At 45.5% G+C, this 23,401-nt stretch overlaps 1 protein-coding gene across 3 annotated transcripts in view; it reads right to left on the reverse strand.

Annotated features, from left to right (window-relative positions):
• Window positions 1-381: 381 nt before the first annotated feature.
• The window catches only part of ARHGAP31 (Rho GTPase activating protein 31), a 122,715-nt gene continuing 99,695 nt past the window's right edge, over window positions 382-23,401 (reverse strand). For 2 of the 3 annotated variants that reach the window (XM_074033391.1, XM_005548070.5), the window contains 4 exons: window positions 18,744-18,806; window positions 15,589-16,149; window positions 8,337-8,617; window positions 382-4,257 (listed from right to left, as the gene is read on the reverse strand). In XM_074033391.1, coding sequence (XP_073889492.1) covers window positions 1,840-4,257; window positions 8,337-8,617; window positions 15,589-16,149; window positions 18,744-18,806 — 3,323 coding nt within the window. In that variant the 3' untranslated portion in view covers window positions 382-1,839. The remainder of the gene's footprint in view (window positions 4,258-8,336; window positions 8,618-15,588; window positions 16,150-18,743; window positions 18,807-23,401) is intronic. The other variant, XM_005548071.5, reaches the window with a different exon arrangement.

Genomic DNA, 23,401 nt, shown 5'->3' on the forward strand with positions numbered 1-23,401 from the left:
GGCTTAAAAGGTACAGAACAAGATTTCAAAACTGTAAGGTTTATCAGGGAGGAAGGGAGGGAGGAAGGGAGAGGGAGGAGAGAAAGAGAGAGAGGAATATGTATCTGTTGCAGGGAATCAGCTCCCAATTTCTCAATGGAGGAGGTAACTTCATCTCAGCCCCCACTAAGCCCAGGACCACCCTTGGTTGTGATGTCCCAGCCCTTAGAGAAATTTCTGCAATGACTGAGCTTCTGGACAGAATTCAGCCAGGCTTGAACCTGAGAAGAGATGCCCTGTGAAGTCCTTTTTTGGGTAGCACCAAAAATCTGCCAGCAGGTATATTAGTTCTCCTTTCTCTCGCCAGCTGGAAAGGAAAGAACCATTGAAAGTTATACATAATTGAAAAGAAAATCAGATTGGTTTATTGCTTCTGCTTGTATACAGAGTTGAAGAGCAAGTTTGAGTGAGTGCCTAGAGTGGGCGGTGGATGACGGGAATTATGGAAGGGAGAGGCGTTCCTCAAGTCTGTTATTTTTAAAGAGATGGGGTCTCGCTGTGTTGCCCAGGCTGGTCTTGAACTCCTGGGCTCAAGCAATCCACCCATCTCAGACTCCCAGAGTGTTGGGATTACAGATGTGAGGCACCGCACCTGGCCTCAAATCTGTTCTTGAGCAGTGGAGAGGAATGGAGAAAGGAAGGGACCCACTGGCTAAAATAAAATACATTTCTAAGAAGGGCAACTCTCAGTGAGTGGTTGTGATGATCACCCTGCTAGGGCTCTTCCCTCTCCTCCTGGAGCTCCTCCCTTCATTCTCTCCTGTACTGCTGGGCCCAGCCTAGTGTGGAAGAAGAGTAAAGCTGAGCTAGAAGTGTCTTCTGCTAGTGCCCCACCAATTTAAACACATTACATTTGGAGTGTAGTTCTGCCTTTGTGTGAGGCTTTTATCTATGATGACATCCTGTTCTTGGACTCTTGATACTGTAAAGAAAGCAGATGGCTTCACTTCACGATTGCATACCTAAATGAAGATTTCGTACATTTCATTATGGTAATCCTCAGCTCAGCCTCCACCCTGCGCAGCTACTGGATTTATAAATTACAGTCCAGTACAGTGGCAGTTGTGGCCCCAAATTACTAAAAGCCAGAGCCAGGAAATCTTCTTGGATTGTGCCAGTCTCAGAGTTTGCTCTTGATTCTGATTTTCTATGCTGGTATATGGAAATCATCTTGGACAGGTCTCCAGGGATTCCAGGGAAAGAGCATGGGTCAGAGTGGGTAAGCTCACCCACCTGGATATCTAAGTGCACGTTAGTTTGCATTTCCAAATCCACTTCTAATTTGGATAGTACACTTTACAAAGCTTATTAGAAAACTGGTCTAAAAGAACACATTTTAAAGAGCATTAAAAAGCATGAAGAGGAGGCCTTCTAACCCCAATAGCAACATTTTGAGGTTTGACACAGCAAGAGATTTTTCTTTCTTTCAAAGAACATTATTTCTTTCTTTCAAAGGACAGCCAGCTCTCAAGAGTAATAGCTAAAAGAAATAGGGGAGCAATCCGACTCATATACAAGCTCCAAAGTTCATTGGAGGTAAGCATTCCATCCTCTCCCCTTACCTAACCTTCTCTCACTTGCTCACACAGACTTAACTAAATTTCATCTCTCGTTTTTTCCCTTGACCACTCTTCAGGCAAATGGACTAATTAATAAGTGGTCAAAAGGCTGAAGAAAGAGAAGTCAGAGGCCAAAATAGGCCCAAACTTGATAACCTGTGCCTGGAATATGGCAAGCTGGCCCTGTAATAACTTCCAGATGAATCAGGATATTTTTCAGACACCAGCAGGTGAACTGAAATCATTCTATTTGCCTCCCACTTCTTCCTTCCAGAATTACTGATCTCCGCTGGGGCTGGTAAAAACAGCTAGTTGAGGTCTCTAGTCTCTGGCCATTCTTAGGGATGGTCATTTTATTCCTAAGTGTAACCCCTTCTGGTGTGACCCATGTGTTTTCTGCCAACTCTCCACAAAGAAGGCCAGGGGAAACTGTCTGGGTGGGACTTCTGATAGGGGACAGCAGGACCTTGGAATCTGTCACTGTGGATGAGGGGGGCAGGTGGTCCATAATGGGGAAAGGAGGACTGAATAAGATTAGGCTCTGAGGTCTTCCTGGCCTTGACCTGTGGAAAGGCTTAGAACCCCCAGATGGTCGCTCTAGTTTTGAAGAAAGAAGGTTGTCCCCAGATGGCTCTGTCTCTGACATGCGCTTTCTGCATTGCACTGTTGCGTCCTGGGTGGAGAGCAGGTTCGATGAGCCTGGTTCTGGAGAAAGGGTGGGCCCCTCGCACACGCAGGGTGCAGTGGCATCCACTGGTGAGGACTTAACGGTTCCGGGATCGTGCTTTGGTTTTTCTTCCTTTGGGCTTTCCAGGGAAGAGGGAGAATCATCTTTGGCAAGTTTCTGAGTGCTCCCACTGGTTGAGTTGGCTTCCTCTTGGCTCCTCTCCAGAGGCTGAACCCCACTCTCCCCCGAGCTCTGAGAGGGCAGGGGCTGTGGGATCTGGGTGTACTGAAGCTTGGGAGGGATGACTGGGACCGCCCTGGCCTGGCACATTTTGACCATGAAGGAGGTTCTCACAGCTGACACACTCACAGGAGCTGAGTTACGGCGGCCCGTCAGTGCATGAGCAACCATGTCCAGGTCCTGAGGGTCCTGGGGGTCCTGGGAGTAAACCCTCCAGGGGTCTGCTTTACAGTAAGATGAGGTCATCCATGTGACCTTCGGGTCTCCCGGCTCAGAGACCTGCATTCCAGGTGAACTAAATGAGGCCACATTCTCAAACCAGAAGAGGTCAGCAATGGGAATGGCAGGGTCCAAGTTGAGGGAAGAAGGCCTGTTTTTCCCTTTTGGGGGCCCACACTCTGTGCTCTTCAGCTGTAACTTTGTGGGGTGCTCTCCAGGTGAAGGGCTGTCCTGCATGCTGGGTGAAGTCTCCTTGCTGCCCTCTGGCCCAGGAACATCACCTTGCCTAATCTGTGGCCTGCTGTGCCCCAGGTGTGTCCCCAGTTCCTTTCCCTCTGCTAGGCTGATGGGGCTGGTCTCTGCTGGCTTGGGTTGCACACCACGTGGTCCCTTCTGGTTGGGAAGAGCCTCTGCCCCTTTCAGGCCAGAGAACTCTCTGAAGGACCTCAGGGCTTTCTCATCCCACCCAGTAATCTCTCTCCTGGGTGCCTGGGGCCGAAGAGGGTCAGAATTCCTCTCTGTTTCAAGATTAGCACAACTGCTGGAGGAGGGAACCTCGAGAGTCCACTGGCTTTTAACCGTGGGTTTACTGTCTAGAGAATGGCTCTGGCGAAGGCTGGGCCTGTGGGAAAGCCTCTTCTCCAACTGGTGACCCTGAAGGCCCTGTACCTGGGCCTCGTGCGCGTCTTTCAGGGTGGGAGAGTGAAGGGGACTCGTCACCCACTGGGGTTCCTCCCAGGGTTCCACCATCTCCAGGCCATGCTGGGCAATGTCTGTCACAGTGTCATCTTCGTCACAGTCTGAAGGCTCCTGTACTGAATGGGTTACCTCCTCCTCTCCTTGTGAGGCGATCTCAACCTCCCTGGTTGGGCCTGGAAGCCCACAGCCTTTCCCCTCGGAAGCAACATTCTTTGAATTTTGCTTGTCACTGTGTCTTGGGGTGGCCTCCTCTCCCTGACAGCGGTTAGACATCTCAGGGCTGTCTTGGGACTTCTGCTGGTCTATGTAGGGATTTGTCCTCAATTTCCTGGATGAGTCTTCTCTTTCCGGGCTGCCCTTTGAAAGCAGGACTGGAGGTGACTCCTCCAGAGGAGTTGGAGGGGGAGGAGCAGGTGGGAGTGGAGGAGACAGATTCCCTGGGCCTCCTACTTCCACTGTTGCTTGTGGAGATGCCGTCTCAAACGGAACTATTTCCAGAGGAGCCAGGCTGGCGAGGTCTGGGTGCACGCCCTGCTCAGGCTCCGGCTTCTCTCTACTGGCTGCTGTGGAAGCCCCCTGTGTGCTCTGATTGGCTGGATCCCTAGTCCACACCTCCAGAGGGGAGGAGACTGGAGCCGGGAAGGAGCCACAAGGCAAGCTCCCAGAAGGCTCTGGGGGAAAAAAGGGCCCCAGACTCGACTCAAGAATAGGCTGAATTGGGCTGGTCTTCAGAGCAGGAGGTGGCAACGATGAGAGCTCCTCCTCTGATTCAATGATTTTCAGCTCCTGTTGAATCTCGGGCCAGATCAGGACATTGGCCAGATCATCTTCATCCTGAAAAACATCAATAAACTGATTGTCTTAGAACCAAGTCCTCTGGGTGCTGACATCAGCGTTTCCAGTGAGAGGAAAAAGACTGGCAGTGCCAGCCTGTACCAGTTCAGCAAATACAGGATGCAGCACTGATAATACCTGTGACTCTCTGAGTGCTCACCATGCACCAGCACATACTTTAGCTGTATCTTGTGTAATTTTCCCAACAACTCTAGGAGATAAACACTACTATAATTACCCATTTTATAGATGAGAGGTCTAGGTTCAAATAGATTAAACAATTTACCTAAGTCATACGGCAGCACACCAGGACTGAAATCCAGTTCTGTCTGCACCAGAACGTAAGTACCTAATCTCTATGCACTGTTGCCTTATAAAACAACAAAAACCCTGGGCTCATTTAACTTCAGGTTCACTAGAAGGCACACAAGGATGAGAGTCTTCCAGTGGAATGAAAATGTTAAGTCTTACCCTGACACCTGCTTTCCAAATAAGTAAATATAGTTCTTTTTTAATTTTTTTTTTTTTTTTTTTTTGAGACAGAATCTTGCACTGTCATCCGGGCTGGAGTGCAATGGCGTGATCTTGGTTCACTGCAACCTCCGCCTCCTGGGTTCACGTGATTCTCCTACCTCAGACTCCCTACTAGCTGGGATTACAGGAGCACACCACCACATCTGGCTAATTTTTTGTATTTTTAGTAGAGATGGGGTTTCACCATGTTGGCCAGACTGGTCTCAAACTCCTGACCTTGTGATTCATCCACCTTGGCCTCCCCAAGTGCTGGAATTAACAGGCGTGAGTCACCACGCCCAGCCTTTAATGTTATTTTTTGAGACAGAGTCTCGCTCTGTTGCCCTGGATGGAGTGCAGTGGTGTGATCTTGGCTCACTGCAGCCTCCACCTCCTGGGTTTAAGCAATTCTCCTGCCTCAGCCTCCTAAGTAGCTGGGATTACAGGCCTGTGCCACCTGGCTAATTTTTGTATTTTTAGTAGAGATGAGGTTTTACCATGTTGCCAGGCTGGTCTCAAACTCCCGGGCTCAAGTAATTTGCCCACCTAGGCCCCTCCAAAAGTGCTGGGATTACAGGTGTGAGCCACCATGCCCAGGCTCTTTTTTCTTATTACCAAGGAATACACATTTCACATGGAAAAAATTTAAATACGTATTAAAATAAAGGAAAATACAAAGACACCAAATCATATATCCTTACTCCCCACAGATAACCACTGTTAACATGGTGGGAATTTCTTTGTTGTGGTTTGTGGAGCTGCCTACTTCTCCACCTTGCTTGCTGTCCTTGTCTCCCCTCAAGTCCAGCTTCCCTTTGTCCTTCTAGACTCCTCCCTTTCCCTGACTAAAGCCCAAAGCTATAGACAGGAAAGGGATGGAAGGAGGCCTGCTCAGGGCCAGGACAACTAATTTCAGTTTCTTTCTGGTTGTTTTTTTTTTTTTTTTTTTTTTTTTTGAGACAGAGTTTCACTTTTGCCACCCAGGCTGGAGTGCAGTGGCATGATTTTGGCTCATTGCAACCTCCTCCTCCGGGGTTCAAGCGATTCTCCTGCCTCAGCCTCCCAAGTAGCTGGGATTACAGGTATGCGCTACCACACCCGGCTAATTTTGTATTTTTAGTAGAGACGGGGTTTCACCATGTTGGCTAGGCTGGTCACAAACTCCTGACCTCAGGTGATCTGCCTGCCTCAGCCTCTCAAAGTTCTGGGAAAGGTGTGAGCCACCGCGCCCGGCCCAGTTTCTTTCATTTCTTGCCTCAAGGCCTAATTCTATCTCAGGGCGAGGCAGCCGGGGGACAAATCTCCATCCTGGGTTGGCACAGGCCTTTGTGAAAGTAATATTTGCTGCTGACTTCTCGTCCCTTCTCACCGAGCTCTAATCACTTGCTATTTCATATTAAAGTTACTTTTATGCTTGTCTTATTATTCCCAATGGACTGTGAGCTTCTTGAGGTCAGGATTGTGTTTATTCATCTTTGATTCATCAAGGCCAAAAGGTGCCCAGTATACTGTAAATGGGGGCTCAATAAAGGGTCTGCTGAACTGTAATGAATTCAGTGTTTTCTTTTGGATTATTTCTTTTACATATCTCTGTGGGATTGTCAAAATTAGTCTGCTTCTACTACACTGCATTTATCTGTGAATATTTCTATTTTGCCTACTAGACTGTGCCCTGCTTCAGAGCGGGGACAGCCTCATCTCTTTACTCTCCTCAGCACCTACATTAACTGAGCTCTTACTAAGAAATCAGTACTAAGAAACCATAAATTTAGATGAACAAATGAACATCTAAACTCCCTTCCACTTCACTCTGCCCTCTCGGTGAGTGGACCCACAGCGCATCATCCTGCTCAAACCAGAAACCTATGAGGTGCCTTTGACGTTTCCTTCTTTCTCAGCCCTTATCTAATCCTTCAACAAGTCCTGTCCATTCTACCTTCTAAATAGTGATTGTAGTCCTTCATTTCTATCCCCATGGCCCCACACTAGTCTACACCTCCAGCTTTTCTCTCCTGGCTTACCACATACTCCACTCCTGATGCATTCGTGCCTCCTTTCTTCTCCAAGCCGTTCTCCGCACAGAATAGAATGACCCATGAAAGATAAAATTCTCAACACCTCATATACTTTCCCATTGCCCGTAGGTTAAACCCCAAATCCTTCCAAGCAGTCCTGGCTCCTGCATCCCCCTGAGTCTCACTTTTTCCAGCCCGGCTATCCCAGGCTTGCTCCCATTCCTTGAATGGGAATGCTCTTTTCTACCTTGGATTCAAGGCACATCTTATTCTTTCTGTCTGGAGGTCTCTCCGTTCCTATTCCACCCACTACCCCTTTCTTCCGTCTGAGTTATCTGCCTAAATATGCGCTCTACAGAGAAGCTTTCCCTGACCCTTGTGGCATGCATGCCTCCTCCCTCTGACTAGGTTGGGTCCTCTTGCTATGTGCTCCCATGCACTCCATGCTTCCATAGCACACCAGGAATTACTTGTTCAATGTCTTTCCCCAACTAGGCTGTTAGCTCCAAGAAGGCAGGGATGGCTAAAGCCTTGTTCACTATGGTGATGCCAGTGTCTGGCACAAAGTTCATGTTAAATACAAGTTTTGAATGAATGAATGAACTGATGCCTTTACTTGTTCCCTTGAATCCACCCGGTTCTCATTCCAGCACTAACTTTACCTGCTTCTCAAAGCAATGCCATTCATTCCTACAGGGTCCTCCCTGTAAGAATTCAATCAATTCCCATATGAATCTCTTCATCCTTCCCCTTCAACAAATGCAAATAGATCTTATAGAGACCCTCGCTCAGCCATCCTGAGGCCTCCATGTCACCTCACTCTGCCCTAACTCCCAACACATGGTTCTTCTGTGCACATCCTGAAAATCAAGACTCTGGAAGCAAGTTCAAAGGCATCCTCCTTTCTGGTACCCTCCTCTTGTCACAGATCTGCCACCCAAATGCATGACTCTTCCTTGGGTATCCCTGGAAAACCTCCTCACACTTCTATGGAAGGACATCCCATAAAAACCTTCTTGGAAAATTCCACCTCTACAAAGTAGACAAGGTTTAGTCAGCTCCAGTGTTGTATTTTAACTTCCCCAGAGCCCACGGGAGGAAAGAATGGATCCTGGAAATATTTCTGGTTTTGGAAATAAGTGTAGACAACTGCCCATCAGGATGTCTGGAAGAAGAAGGCTGGACTCTGTGAATGATCATGATATTTGGGACTGGGGTATGACAAGCAGGTCTTGTGCTGCTTCTGGGATTGAATGTCATTACATTCCAAGACATGTTACTGGCTTATGGTGACCTCAGGTCAGGAATATTTAGAGTTGAGTCTGTACTACGGAATCTGAGCAGTATATTCCCTCCCCATCCCTGCAGGACTTCTGAAAAGTCCACTGCAAAACAAATCTCAGACCTTCATTGGAATTTTGTCTCTTAAAGTCCCTTTGGCAGAAACTGATTTTCAAAAAAATTTTTTTTTCAATTTACTTTACATTGTACCAAGAGCCCTTGGGAAAAAGTAACTCCACCTGGCTGGAGCAGGTGGAGAGTGCACCTTACCATCTCATGGAGAAGGACAACTTCGGCTCTGGCCCTGGGGCTCTCCTGCAGGGCGCCGGACTCCATCTGGCCAGCCTCTTGTCCCTCCTCCACCACCTTCTCCGGATTTGGTCTCTTCTCTAATTCATTTGAATTTTGAGAGCTCAAGGAGCTTTCTGGGGTTTTCTTCTCCTCCAGGTGGACGCCTGGCTCCTGGGACAGGCCTTTGCTGCGTTCCACTGTCCCAGGTGCTTCAGGTACTGGCTTGGCATCCTCAAGAGCTGCCTTCTTAGGTACAGAAGCTGCAGTGAAAATGGGAGTTATCAGTTAAAGGAGGCTTCACTTTAAGAGAGACTGTCCTAAAACAGTCACTGTCCTGTCTCCTGGCCCTGCTTCAAGAAGGATGGAGGGAATTCCCCCAGCTCACTGCCCCTTGCATTTACTCTTTTCTCCTAGCAACGTCCTGGCCTCAGTTCCCAGAGTTAAAGATTGTCAGAGAAGGAAGGGACATCAAAGATCACCTAGTCTGGTGGTTCTCAACCAGGGACCATCTTGCTCCTACCGTTTTCTTCTTCCAGTGGACGTTTGGCAATGTCTGGAGACATTTTTTGGTTGCCACAACACTGGGGAGTGGTGAATGCTACTGGCATCTAGTGGATAGAAGCCAGGGATGCTGCTAAATATCCTCCAGTGTACAGAACCTGTCCCACAACAAAGACTTATCTAGTCTAAAATGTCAGTAGTGCTGAAGTTGAGACACCATGCTCCAGCCCAGTCTCTGACTTCTCAAATAGCTAGTCAGACTTTGAGAAGTCCATCTAGGTGTCCAAGGTTACAAAAATCTATTATTCACATCTTGCTGCAAAGATATCTTATAATTATGATTAACAGCTTCCTGTGTGACTCTTCCCAGGGGTTATCTCTTGTCAATTTGGATATATCCAAAGCGATTAAGCTCTGTTCTTAAACATCTATGAGATCAGGAAGCAGGAGGCAGATCTCAAATTTGGTCTCTATTGCTTTGCATGAAGGAAAGCCCCATTTCACTGCATAAAGCTGTTTCCACACTCTGGATTAAAGACTGAGTGAGTACCCAGGACTGTGCTCGGCACACAGCAGGCCCTCAAGAAAAATTACCATTTACAGTGGTATTAAAGAAACCTGGGTTCAAATGCTAATTTCTCAATGAATCTTGTAATCTTGGTACAAAGGCATCATAAGACTTGCTTTTCAGGGCTGATGTGAGGATAAAGTAGACAGTGGAGATAAAGCATATAGCAGTGTCTGGCATACAGCACAAGCTCAGAAAAGTTTGTTGGTTAAGATTGGTTAAGACCAAACCACTCATTGCCATTGTTTATACTGGTGTCCTAACTCTGAGGTGTCTCACCACAAGGCCACCCCAGCAACTCAGATCTAGTGACAGCATCCTGATGTCTGAACTAAAATGCTTCAGAATTCACAACAGTGGTATTTCCTTTTGCCCATCACTTTGTAGGCTTATTTCCTGAAATTCAGTTTTATCTTTGAATATGTAAAATATTTACAGAGTTCAAAAGTTAAAACTACAGGTCATTCCTTGGTATCCACGGGGCAACTCGTTCCAGGACCTCCCCCCAATACCAAAATCCATGTGTGCTCAAGTCCCTGATATAAAATGGCATACATAGTATTAGCATATAACCTATGCACATCCTTTTGTATTAAATCATCTCTAGGTTGCTTATAATATGTAATACACTGTAAATGCCATGCAAATAGCTGTTATACTGTATTGTTTAAGAAATAATGGCAAGAATAAAATCTGTACATGTTTAGTATAGATGCAATGTTTTATTCTGGAGACTTTTGATCTGTGGTTGGTTCAATCCATGGATGTGGAACCTTTGAAAGTCAGGGGCCCACTGTATATAAAAAGGCCCCTTCTTGCTGGCCCAGCCACAGGTCTGCTCTTCTACCAGTCCCCTTGCCAGGCCTTGCACTCTTCTGCTCTGGTCCTCCCTGTGGTTGCAATCTAACCCCTTCTTCAAGGCAAACCTAACAATGCCTCTTTCAAGGCTTCCCAGACCAACCGCTCCTTGGTCACCCACCATGTGTCCATCACTGTTGCTTCTGGTTTGTTCCATACTCCCACTGTCTCTTAGCGATAACTACTTTTATTAGTTTATTGGTTTATTCTGCCAGTTTATTTTTGCATATTTAAACAGATACTTATATATATTTTAGTTTCCCATCCTTAGTACACAAAATAGACTATGTGATACAGATTGTTGTTTGCTTTACATTTTCTCACTTAACATATCTTGAAGCCCATGCCATGTTAGTAGAGAGGGAAATTAGTCATTTTTTTTTTTTTTGAGACGGAGTCTCACTCTGTTACCCAGGCTGGAGTGCAGTGGTGCGATCTCGGCTCACTGCAATCTCCACCTCCTGGGTTCAAGCGATTCTCCTGCCTCAACTTCCCTAGTAGCTGGGACTACAGGCACCTGCCACTGCACCTATCTAATTTTTGTATTTTTTAGTACAGACGGGGTTTCATCATGTTGGTCAGACTGGTCTCAAACCCCTGACCTCAGGTGATCTGCCCGCCTCGGCCTCCCAAAGTGCTGGGATTACAGACGTGAGCCATCGCGCCCAGCCTGATCATTCTTTATGATGTGGCCTAGTTTGGGTTTCCTTCAAAGCAGATCCTGAAACAGGGTCCGAGTAGCAGGTGGCTCATTTAGAAGGTGGTCCCAGGAAGCAAAAATGAGAAAGTGAGAGGAACGGAGGAAAAGTCAATAAAGAGTATTTTGTTGAGTTGGTTCCCATTTTCAGCAGGGACTCAATCTCTGGTAACCCTAAGAAGCACTATGTAGAATGTGCCCCCCAACAATCCCTCCGTATGATAAGAGGCTGGGTCATTCCTGATTCCTGGCTTATATTACTTGAGAGCTACCCCAGTTAATTCTCCATGCTTCTGAGCTGTCCCACACAAAGGCTGAGTGAGCCAGTCCCTTCATAAAGTGCTCTGAGGCAGAAAACCGGAAACGCAAGGCAGACATCTGAAATAGGTGCCTTTTGTGTGCACAGAAACTGTCCCCGACAGATGCACAGGAGTTTGGGGGAATGTAGTGCAAGGCTCACGAAGCTATGGACTCTATAGAACTTCATTGTGTGGATGCATCCTAGTTATTCAACCAGACCCCTAAAGGGGGCATTTGGGTTGTTTCCAGTCCTTTGCTATTACAAATAATGCCATGACATGCAAACGTCATTTTGTATTTATGCAGCTATTTATTTAGGATAAATTCTTAGAGGTGAAACTTTTGGGTGAAAGGGTAAATGCATCCGTAATTTTCAAACACATATTTTTTAACATTCTCCTAAAATCTAGTAGTTGGAAGAGCTTGCCAGTGTCCCTTTTGGTAGAGCTTCTTTCCATTGATCATGACTATTAATATGGACTCCTGTGTGAGGTGTGGAGGAAGGGCCCATGCTAACCATGAGTTTGTTCCTATCACTCACTCCCCTGCTGAAAACCCTCTGTGGCTCCCTATTGCCTCCACTATGGCATGCAAAGCCCATCTCACTGTGGCCCAGTCACATGTCCTCTCTTCTCCCACTCCCCTAACAGGCCTTGTTCTCCACAGCTTTGGTCCTCCCTGTGATTCCAATTGAATCCATTCCTCAAGACATAAACCTAAAAACATCTCTTTGTAGCTTTCCCACGCCATGTCCTACCGTAGCACTCAGTGTTATTATCTATGTGCTGCACAGTCCTCACGTTACCATGATCTCTTCTCAGGTACATGGCTTCTATCCTTGGGTAGGTTCCTCAGAACAGAGGCAGTATCTATTCCTAAAAATTACCTGCAAATCTCCAACAAATTTTTGTTGGCTGACAGATTTGGTGGCTACTTCTAAACTACAAGAAATGTCCATAGCTCAAAAGGGAAGGGCATTGTCACGTTCCCAGCATGTGACGCATTATACACAAAGCGGGTGACCATAGAGGCAGAGATTGATAATCGCTGCCCAATATCTATCCTCTTCTTTATTTGGAGCTAGAACCTCCCCCACCCCTCAGGTTTTAGCTGGGCACATCGCTTTCCATCTAGTACATTTCTCAGTCTCCTGAGGGTGAGTGTGGCTATGTGAAATATGTTTGGCAGATGGGATGCAGTGGAAATGATGTGAGCAGCTTCTAGGTGACATCCTTAAGTGGAAGGTGCTCAGCTTCTTCCTGTAGCCCTTTCCCATGGGTGGGAATGTGACTGCAGGGGTGTTGAGCCCACTCTGACCATGCAGACAAGCACAACACCCCTGGGTATGGCTGAAGGAGCCTGGAACACCAGATCTCCTGGATCACAGTCACCTTACTCTGGACTTGTGCGTAAGATAGAAATAAACTTCTATCTTGTTTGAGCCACTGTATTTTTGGTTTTCTATATTATAGCAGCTTAGCCTGTACCTTAACTAATATAATCAACTAATGAGTTTATAAGGTAGGCTTGCTCCTGGTTAAAAAAAAATAGGGCAAAACAACTTTTTGCGGATGTTACAGAATCATATTTCAGATGCACTAAAATAGAACTAAGAGAATTCTACTGTAAGTTCTTCAGTAAAAGAATGAGGCAACTCCTAATATCTCTTAAGGAAATTCCGGATTTTCATTTATCAAGTTTCTGTAAAGCTATATGTTTATTCTGCTCTTCCTTAATTAACATTTCTAGAACGGGATGCAGAGAGTGTTAGTTGTCATTTTTACACCAGCCCATAAGCTCATCCTTCACTTTCGGAGGGATTCTGTTTGTTGTCCTTCCTCCCCACCAGCTGAGGATGAGGTTAGCAGGACATACTCTTGAATCAGGTAAAAGTCGGATAATCAACCATGACGATTACATTGATTAATCCTTCAATTTTTTCATTCAGAGTAATCGGTATTTACAATCATTTAACTTTAGTTAAAATGCACCACTTACTCGATACCTCTACGCTTTGGGTCGCACTGGAATTTCACTTAGATTGGCCAAAAGTGGGAGAGTTGGTTTGACTAGATCAACTAAAAGTTTAAATGGGTAACCTGGAAAATTGTCTTTAATTCTTTTTCTTTTGCCCACTGCTACTTCACAACAGAAAGAAAAATATTTAACTAATGAAGGTGAAGTTCTCCACCTGGAATAATCATGGACGTTATCATGAGGTTAACACTGAGGTTAACCTCACCCCGTCAGAGAGCAGGGTGAGGGGACCTGTTGCCCCTGAGACTTTCAGCAGTCCCCTTCCACCCCGGGTCTCAGATCTGGATGGCCGCCTTTCACAAGGCCCCCCTTTCTGCCCTGACTGCCCATTGGCCACAGGTAGGAAGGCGGGCTGGAGTCTCCCTTAGTGTCTTTCCCAGACCAACTTAATGCAAAATGGGTATTCTAATTTATAGGGAGGAGAGAGGGGGGAAAAGTGGATAACAGACTGTCTCTAAAAGACCCCGACCCACTCTTCCACAGAGGATAACAAATCTCACAAAAGCCTTTGGAAACACTGTTTTCCTCAAAGCCTTCACTCCCTCCCCTACCCTTCATCCTGCTGCATCCACGCCAGCCCATGACACTGTTTTCCAGACAAGGCATCACTGGATCCCCTGAAATGTGCTCATCTGTGTACCCATCCTGAAAGGAAATGGGAGGAGAGGACTGATATTTACTCACATCTTCTGTGAGCCGGACTATGGACAGGTATTTTATGGACATTTTCCCATTCAGACCTCACTACAGCCTTTGGGATAGGAGCCTCCCCTGCTTTGCAGATGAGAAACAGGCTCCAAAATCTCCCACTGCCACACTGACAAAAAGCAGTAAAGCTAGCATCTGAATCAGCCAGGCTGGGTTCTAAAACCTACATATTTCCCACAACATGTAGCTGCCTGGAATGCCCTTTCTCATCTTTTCTGCATGGAGAAACCTTACCCATTTATGAAGGCTCAGTCCAAATGTCACCTCTTCTAAATCTTCCTGGACTCCTCCTGAGAGGACTGCCTCTCCTTCATGCCCTTGCTATCTGTTATGAACACCTCTTTCATGATGCTTTGGGTACCTAACCCCTCCCTAATTCCAAAAATCCTGAGGAGGCTCTTATGCTTCTTCCATAGGCTGACCCTGCGCTGGACTTCAGTGCAGTGTTTCAATTTCCCTTCTTAGTTTGTGAGCTCACTGTGGGGAAGGGATCATGCCTTAACAATCTTTGTAACTCCACAGCCCATAGTGAACACAGGAGGGAGCGTGGTCGTGTTACAAGCGTGGACTTTTTTAAAGTCTGGATTAAAATCCTGGTTTTTCCACTTCCTTGCTATGAGTGATTGAGTAAATAACCTATTCCTCTTTAAGGAAATGGGGATAATAGTAACTACCTATATCATAGGATAGAGGGGAGAAATGAGATAATATTTGCAGGACACTTAGGAGAGTGCCTGACAACCTAATAGGTGCTGAAAATGACTAATATTAACTGAAAAGAAACATTCCTAAATCACAATAAACATTTGTTGGTTTGATTGTCAGCCATCCTTTCCTTTGGGGTGCTCCCTGCTTCCATTTTATGTGGCCCATGTTTGCTCGTTAATTAAAGAACCTCTCCTCACTCCAGACACACCCAGAGACTCAAGTCTGGCCAATCTCAGAACCCAATGAGCTGGGCAACAGTGACTGGTCCAAGGCTGGGCATGTGACTCAGGCAGATCCAATCAGAATCCTTCCTGCATTTGATATCAAAAAATTGGGAGAGGGATGCTCTTTCTCGTTGCTAGGGTTGCTAGCCATGTTGTCTGCAAATGTAAAGTAGAAATGAGGATGGGTGGATGGTGAGAGAAGGAGACTGGAAGACCTGAATTCCCAATTCCAGCTCTGCAGCTCTGCATTCCATTCTGAGTTTTTCTCGTGCCTTCTCACTCTGTGAGCAAATAGAATAATAATAGGTAACATTTATTATATACTTGTTGTATGTAGACACTGTTCTGAGAGCGTCATATGTATTAAATAATTTAATACTTACAACAAACTTATGAAAAAGGTATTATTAACATAATTATTTCCATTTTACAGATTAAGAAACCGAGGCACAGAGTGGTTACACCTGCTGGAGATCACGCAGTGAAATGGCAAAGTCTGGATTTGTACCCAGTCGGGCTATAGAACCCACAGGCTTAACCACTTCACTGTATTGCCTTGCAAACTCGAAGCAAATTTAAGTCCGGTTTTTCTCTCTTGCTATGGAAAGAGACCCTCCCTCCTCTACTTACCTGCAGAAGTCTCAGCTCCCAGCGGTTTCTCTTCTTCTGGCCAGCCTCCGCTCTCTGATCCATGAAAAGAAAACTCCTCCAGGCTGGAAAGAGACTGCAGCTCCTTCGGGGGTGTTCTGCACGGCGTGCTGTTGGTGCTGATGACGGCGGACACGCGGAGCGGCACAGACACCGCAAAGGGCTCGGAGATGTTCAGCGCCTTGCGCTGGTGACGCGGCGACGGCTCCATCTGGAAGAGGCTGCTGGTGAAGACGGATTTGCTAGGGCTGTCGTTCGAAGTGTAGAACATACCCAGCATCTTTGGGGCTGTTTGCTCGCCCTCTGGATCCTCAATAGGCCGGAAAACCTTCAGTTGTTCCGGTGGGGGCCGGGCCTGAGCGCCCTGGAGATGGACATCAAAGCCGCCCTCAGCCCCCGGAGGCATCCCCTCCTGGCCCCATTCGCCCTCCTGCTTGGTGAGGTCACATGAGCTGCCAGTGCCGGTGGAGTGCATCTTTGTTGCTGGAATGAAAAATCCACCGGTGGTAACTGTTCGATTGAAATTTCCCTTGGTTTCTTTTCCTAGTAAAAAGGAACAGGTGTATGGTCAGCAGCCTGGGCACACATACAATGGCAGGCTTTCCAGTAAGGGCAGGCACACGACATTTGAATACTAGAGAGGCACAGCATTCTAATAGGGGCATAACCGCCCAGATAAAGACAGGTAACATCTGGATGACAAAAGAGAAAGCACTTCCTTATATGCACAGAATTTTAGCATGATGCTTTGGTAGGACCATTTGCTGTCGTGCCATACAGATCACTTTTAAACTTTGCAGGTAGAGCAGTTTTCAAAAAAAGATTACTGCTAAAGTTGCTAAACAGAGCCATCATCTACCAGGCATTAATTGTAGATCATGAAAAAATAAAGAGACAGATGGGAGGTGGTAGGATGATATTTGCTCAAAATGAAGAAGACAAAAATGAAAAATAAACAGAATCTTGTCTTATTTTAGAACTTTAAAACTTATTGTTTTAAGTTTTCTCTAGCAGATGGACCCAGACAGGGGGGTTTTTGATTTCCCAGCTAGGAAACAAATGCTGTTAACAACTAGACCTTTCCCACCTTTTCTCAGGCTTCTTCCTGTTGATTCAGAGGATGAGAAACTAGAAATGTAAATTAACTAAATGTTAGAAAGTACAGTTGTGAGGAGCGAATATATATATTTTTTGAGACGGAGTACAGCTCTGTCACCCAGGCCGGAGTGCAGTGTCGTGATCTCGGCTTACCACAACCTCCACCTCTTGGGTTCAAGCGATTCTCCTGCCTCAACCTCCTGAGTAGCTGGGATTACAGGCACCTGCCACCGCGCCTGGCTAATTTTTGCATTTTTAGTAGAGAGGAGATTTCACCATGTTGGCCAGGCTGGTCTCAAACTCCTGACCTCAGGTGATGTGCCTGCCTCGGCCTCCCAAAGTGCTGGGATGACAGGTATGAGCCCCTACGCCCGGACCGAGTTCTTGACTGGCTTAGACATGAAGGCAAGGAAGAAAAAAGTCTACATGGGAAGTAAATAAGCTTGGAGATGATATGTGAGTTGCCAGGGATCTAGAAAATAATTTCTAATTTGGTACTAAGCACTAAACTGGGCATCTTACATAAGTTTATGCTTAAAGTTCTTATGACCACCCAGTAAGAAAGTGTAATGGTCTTTAACACATGAGGACACCGAGACTCAGCAGTTAGATGAACTGTCCAATACTCACATGTCATGTATATAATGACCTATATTTTGAAATATTAACTCCTGCAAAACTGGGCAAGAACTGCCAAGAAGTTTCTAAACCAAAGCAAACGTATGAATATAAAAGTAAGAAAATGCTGAAACTATCAAGTTAACTTAAGAAGACCTCACTGAGTATTATACAGGTTTAGAATTATTATTAATTATTATTATTATTATTATTATTATTATTATTATTTGAGACAGGCTGAAGTGCAGTGGCACAATCTCGGCTAACGGCAATCTCCATCTCCTGAGTTCAAATGATTCTTGTGCCTCAGCCTCTGCCTCCTGGGTTCAAGCGATTCTCATGCCTTGGCCTCCTGAGTAGCTGGGATTATAGGCATGCACCACCACGCCTGGCTAATTTCTTGTATTTGTTTTAGTAGAGACAGGGTTTCACCATGTTGGCCAGGCTGGTCACGAACTCCTGGCCTCAAGTGATCTGCCTGCCTCAGCCTCCCAAAGTGCTGCGATTACAGGTGTGAGCCACCATACCCGGCCCAGGTTTAGAATTATTTTTAAAATGTTGTTCTAAAGATTTTCTGTATTGTTTTGGTCTCACCCATTTTTGAAAGAGAAAAATGTCTTGTATTAAAGGGGCTGGAAAGTCATAGGATAAGTATAGGGGAGTTTTAACAGTCTGTTGCCAGACAAATCCTTTGCCTTGTAACTTGTAATGGTGCTTATTGGTTACTTAACAGAAATAGAAGGGAGAGATACAGGCAAGTCAGCCCTGAAGGATAGAGCTGTGAGAACAAATGTTATGTGTTATTTTGGTGGTGGGTGTTACCTCATGTGCAACTGTATACACGTTTGCCCCAACAAAGGATATTGTGGTTTGCACATGGCTGATACATAGCTGGTGCCTAATTAATGTTTAATGATACATAATAAATGAATGAATGAATGGATACATGAATGAACCTACCAACTGAAAATCATGACTTGACACAAAAACTAGGAAGCAAATGCATATGGAAACAGCCAAATTCAAGATACATAGGCCTCTAGGCATAAAACCATAGGGCATAAACCAATGCTTGGCTCTTTCTTTCTGCCCAAAGGGGAAGCCTCTTCTGCCTTAGGTTTCAGGTGTTGACCTTTTACCTGGTTCAGGTTTGAATGAAAAATAGCCATGGACTGCAGCTGTGGCTAGAGGAAGGATGGGCAAAGAGGATGGCTCTTTAGACCTAGCCCTGGAGTAAGGTAGGGGAGGTTATGGGGCTATGTAAACCCCTTAAATTAGGGTAGGGTCAGGGAGGGATTTGGGACTAGTTAGTTGTGTGTGATTGTGACTACAGAGAAGCAGGCACGACAGCTTATAAAGGCAAGTGAGCCCCAGCCTCCTAGTTGTAATCTCCAACTCAGAAACTACTTGTAAAATCTTACCTTCCACAGGCACTGAACACAGTGAGTCCATGCTTTTAGCTGGTCGGATAGTAGCCTTTTCCACTAAAGACAAAAGAAAAAATATCCTTGATGAATGCATATTAACAGAAAGCATTCAGAAAAATAGGTCAGGCTGTTTAAGTACACAAGACAAAATTCTTTAGGAAAGATTTCTAGTATAATTGATCCCCTTGAAAACATTCCTCTACCCCACCCTAGATGTTCCTACTTTCTTTTTTTTTTTTGAGACGGAGTCTTGCTCTGTCACCCAGGCTGGAGTGCAGTGGCCGGATCTCAGCTCACTGCAAGCTCCGCCTCCCAGGTTTACGCCGTTCTCCTGCCTCAGCCTCCCGAGTAGCTGGGACTACAGGCGCCCGCCACCTCGCCCGGCTAGTTTTTTTGTATTTTTTAGTAGAGACGGGGTTTCACCGTGTTAGCCGGGATCGTCTCTCGATCTCCTGGCCTCGTGATCCGCCCGTCTCGGCCTCCCAAAGTGCTGGGATTACAGGCTTGAGCCACCGCGCCTGGCCTCCTACTTTCTTAATGGGACAGACTTCATAAATTCAGGGCAGTTATAGATCAAAGTTTTATTAATATTTTACAATAAAGGTAAATTGCAATTTTGTCAAATAGCTCATCGCAAATGAGGAGTCCCAATTTTACTGTACAAAAAGTATTCAAGGATGAATCCAGGGGTAGAATCCATGAGGCTCCAGGCCACTCTTTGTATTCAGCAGCAGAGAGCTGAGACCATATCTTAGCTACTGCAAATGTGGTACAGCAGGTGAGAGGGCCCAAGGGAATTGGAGTTAGGTTTCTGTCAGATGCAGCTCTGTTCCTTGAGGCCTGCAGGCTGGGTGCTCCCCAATGATCTCACCCGTCAACCTCACCCTGGAACAGATCCCAACAAAACCATTTTTGCACACCTACTCTGTGACTGGGTGTGCGCCAGGCATATTTGTAAGCCACCTTAGCAGCTTTTTGGAAATGTGGTTTAAATGAGTAAAAATGTATTCCAGGCATAGTATTAAATAGATGCATTCACAAACACCATCTCTTTTCAGGGAACTAAATTGGCTGAAAGGTTGTTCCTTCTAGGTCGAGCTTGTCAAGAGGGGAAAGAGGGTACGTGGAAGCAGGAGGCCCAGGACTAGTAGCCCTTAAGGTAACCTGAATTCAGAAACATCTGGGTTTGAATTCCAGCTCTGCCACTTTTGGGCTGTGTGACCTCAGCCAAACAGCTAAATTTTTTTTTAGACAGTGTCTCATTCTCTTGCCCAGGCTGGAGTGTGGTAGAGTGATCATAAGCTAACTGCAGCCTCAACCTCCTGGGCTCAAGCAATCTTCCTGCCCTAGCCTCTGGAGTAGCTAGGACTACGGGCACACACCAACAAATCTGGCTAATAAAAAAAATTTTTTTTAGAAACAGGGTCTCACTGTGTTGCCCAGACTGGTCTCAAACTCCTAGAATCAAGCAATCCTCCTGCCTTGGCCTCCCAAAGTGACAGCTAAACTTTTCTAAATTCCAGTTTTATCATGTGTAAAATGAGAAAAAATAGAGCTGTTGTGAGGATTACATAGGTAATGACTATAAGGTAATTATATTGTACTAGTCTGCAATAGAGTAAGTACTCATTAAAAAGTAATAATTATTGATTGTTGTTGCTGCTATTCCAGATGGATTAGGGCTCAGCAACAAAAGGGAAGACAGGAGAAGGTTCTATGAGAAGCAGTTAGAGTTGGCCTTAACCAAAATTGAGCTGTAACTCAAGCTTGTTTTTGTTTCTTGTTTAAAGTTCCCCTGTTCTTCCTCCTTGATCCAAACCTGCTTCTTCTGGGAGGTTCTGAATTAACCCCTTGGTCTCCCAGCGTGGGGCTTCTCTCTTTCTGGGGCCTGCTGTGGGATGCCCAGCCATCTCCATGCAAATCCTTTGCAAAGGCAGAGATCGCCTTTCACCTCCTCACTTCCAATGTGCCCCAGAATTCTTATCCTTTGAAGATCTGCTATTTCCACAAATCTATAAATTGATTTACTGCCCTGACCCTACCTGGTCAGCATCCCTTTGTTTGTGTATTCTAGGACATGCATTGCCTTTGTTTTCCAGGCTGGAATTTCTCTGGTTTCCACGTGTCAACCTTGACAGGCAGTGACCAGGTGCCCCTGACTGCGTCACAGAGGCCGGGCAGCAGCTCTGTCTGTAGGTCCATCAGTGTCCACCCACCTTTGGTGGTGTTGAAGCCTCTTTCTCATGATGCAGTTCCTTGTGGCCTTGCGCAGCACAGCAGCACATCAGAGATGTGGCTTGGGGGACAGTGCCCAAGCATTCCCTGGCCCCCTTTCTGGAGAGTAACTAACAGCTCAGGTGTGGCCTATGACTATATTTAGATTACGTTTTTCTGTCTGGGACCTTGGCCTGGCCTCACAGAGGTGCACCCCCCAGTTTTCTGGCAGCCTTTGTGTCCTTGAGTCCTCCTCTCTTAGCTGCGTTACTCAAAGGTGAGCCTGGACCTGCTATAGCCATATGGCTTTGAAATTTCTCTGCTCAAGAGGGTGCCCTGAACTCTTCTTTCTCTTTAATAATGTACAAACAACTTAAATGGAATCAATTAAAATACCCGTATCTGGAAGGCTCTAAAGTTTATGCGTCTTAATTCAGTTCTCCATTTTTTCCAACACTTTCTTTCTTACCTGTTTCATTTTCTACATATGGTTAAACACCCCTTCACTCACTCCTCCCCACCCAAAACGATCCCAATACTATTCGTGGTGAATTAAGTTTTTAAATGTCCTTAGTTACGGGATTTTAAAGCATATTATTTACATGTGTTAATCCACTGGTTCCCCTTTTCACATACATATTTCAACAGTGAGCTCACATGCCACTTACAGAGACCACACTGGTAGATTACATTTGTTATGGGGTTCAATGGCCTAACTTTAATCACAGATTCCATTGAAGTTATGGCCATGAAGCCTATTGGTCTTTATTTTCCAGAGTTGCCAGCAATATTCTTCTGGTAAAAAGAAACCACTTCAGGCAATAGTTAAGGCCACAGAGTGCCACTTATATTGACACTGACAATTCTTGAATTTCACCCCTGCATTCAGTTAGTGAAGATCTGATTAGTTTGTTCATAAGATCATAAGCCAGTGACTTTCAACCCTGGCTGCATATCAGAATCACCTGGGGAGTTTTTAGAAAATTACCAATACTCAGACCTCACCACAGACCTCCTGAGGCAAAATTGCTATGGTGTGATCCGCTCTGCGGGCGATTCTGAGGTCCAGGTGTGAGAAGCCCTGGCCAGGGGCATCTTGCATGTTCTGTGAGTTTACCACCATTTGATCTAGTGCCTTGGACTTGTTCTTTTTGAAAACCACATGGGGGTGGAAATCTTCCTAAGTAAAGATCAAAGCAAACCACTTATTTCCTTTTTGTTGTTTTGTTTTGCTGTTTTTTGACTTTTCATTGCTGGCGAACCTCTCTCATGGCTGTACCACTAATTCTGCAACTGAAATTCTCTCTTTGATGTGCTTAAGCAAAGCTCTTTTCATAGATTAGGAGTTTCTGGTCAGGTACTCTTCTCCCCTGTTTCTCCCTTAAGAATCCTATTTTCTGATTTGTATCTGTCTTGCCACACTTGTGGCAACCTGTCCTCTTCATTCTGGCTATCTTTCCGTTTTGTGCAAGCTGAGTTTTGCCATACGGTGATTACAGATGCGTACCCAGAGTCCATTTCCCTTCTGCCCTTCGCACATGGCTCTTGTACTTCGTGGGTGTGAGTCCCATTCCTCATGCGAGGAGTTGGCTCAGGATCCCAGGCTGAAGCCAATCAGCACAAGGCACACCATTGACAACAGGGACTGAACCATGTGGCTCAGTGAAGGATACTGAGACAAGGGGAATTTTGATGAGGCCTTCTGGAAAAGAAGGGTCCCTGCTCTTAGGAGCAAGCAACCAGAAATGTTATTTCTCCCTCTGGACCTAGAGGGATAGTCAGAGGGAAAGCCTAGAACTACTGCAGCCACTTTGCCACAGAAAGGAAGCCAGTCTGGGGATGAAGCTGACCCAAAGGAGGACACAGCTGGGGAAAACATGGAGAAATCATGACAGAGCCCATGTATTAAACCCCCTGAAGCCTTCCCTCTATCAGGGTGTTCAACTGCAGAAGCCAGTAAATTCCCTCATTGCATAAGTTGATTGAATTGATTTGCCATTATTTACAGCCTAAATCGTTGTAACTGCTGTACTGTGACACCCCTCCTTACTCTAACAGGCAAACATAAAGATTTCTAAAATCTGGACTTTCTGATCCTTGGCATGTGATTATTACCGGGTTTGAGGAAAGTCCTTAAAAACATTATCTCACATTTTTCCTATAGGAATTAATTTTCCCCCAAATCTCTATTAAAAATTTCAAACATTTAGAAACCTACCACCCTTAAACTTACCACCTAGTTTGATAATTATTGACATTTTGCCTTATATTTGCATTATCTAGTTCTATATTGATATTTATCTACCTACCTATAATATGCTAGTTATTTGAAAGTGTCAGTATTTTGCTGCTTCATCCTTGAATACTTTAATTTTAGCATATGTCTCCTAAGAACCATTAGCACACTATGAAAATTTATAATTCCTTAATATCATTTA

This window comes from Macaca fascicularis, chromosome 2 (assembly GCF_037993035.2).
Source record: "Macaca fascicularis isolate 582-1 chromosome 2, T2T-MFA8v1.1".
In the NCBI taxonomy this organism is placed as follows: domain Eukaryota; kingdom Metazoa; phylum Chordata; class Mammalia; order Primates; family Cercopithecidae; genus Macaca; species Macaca fascicularis.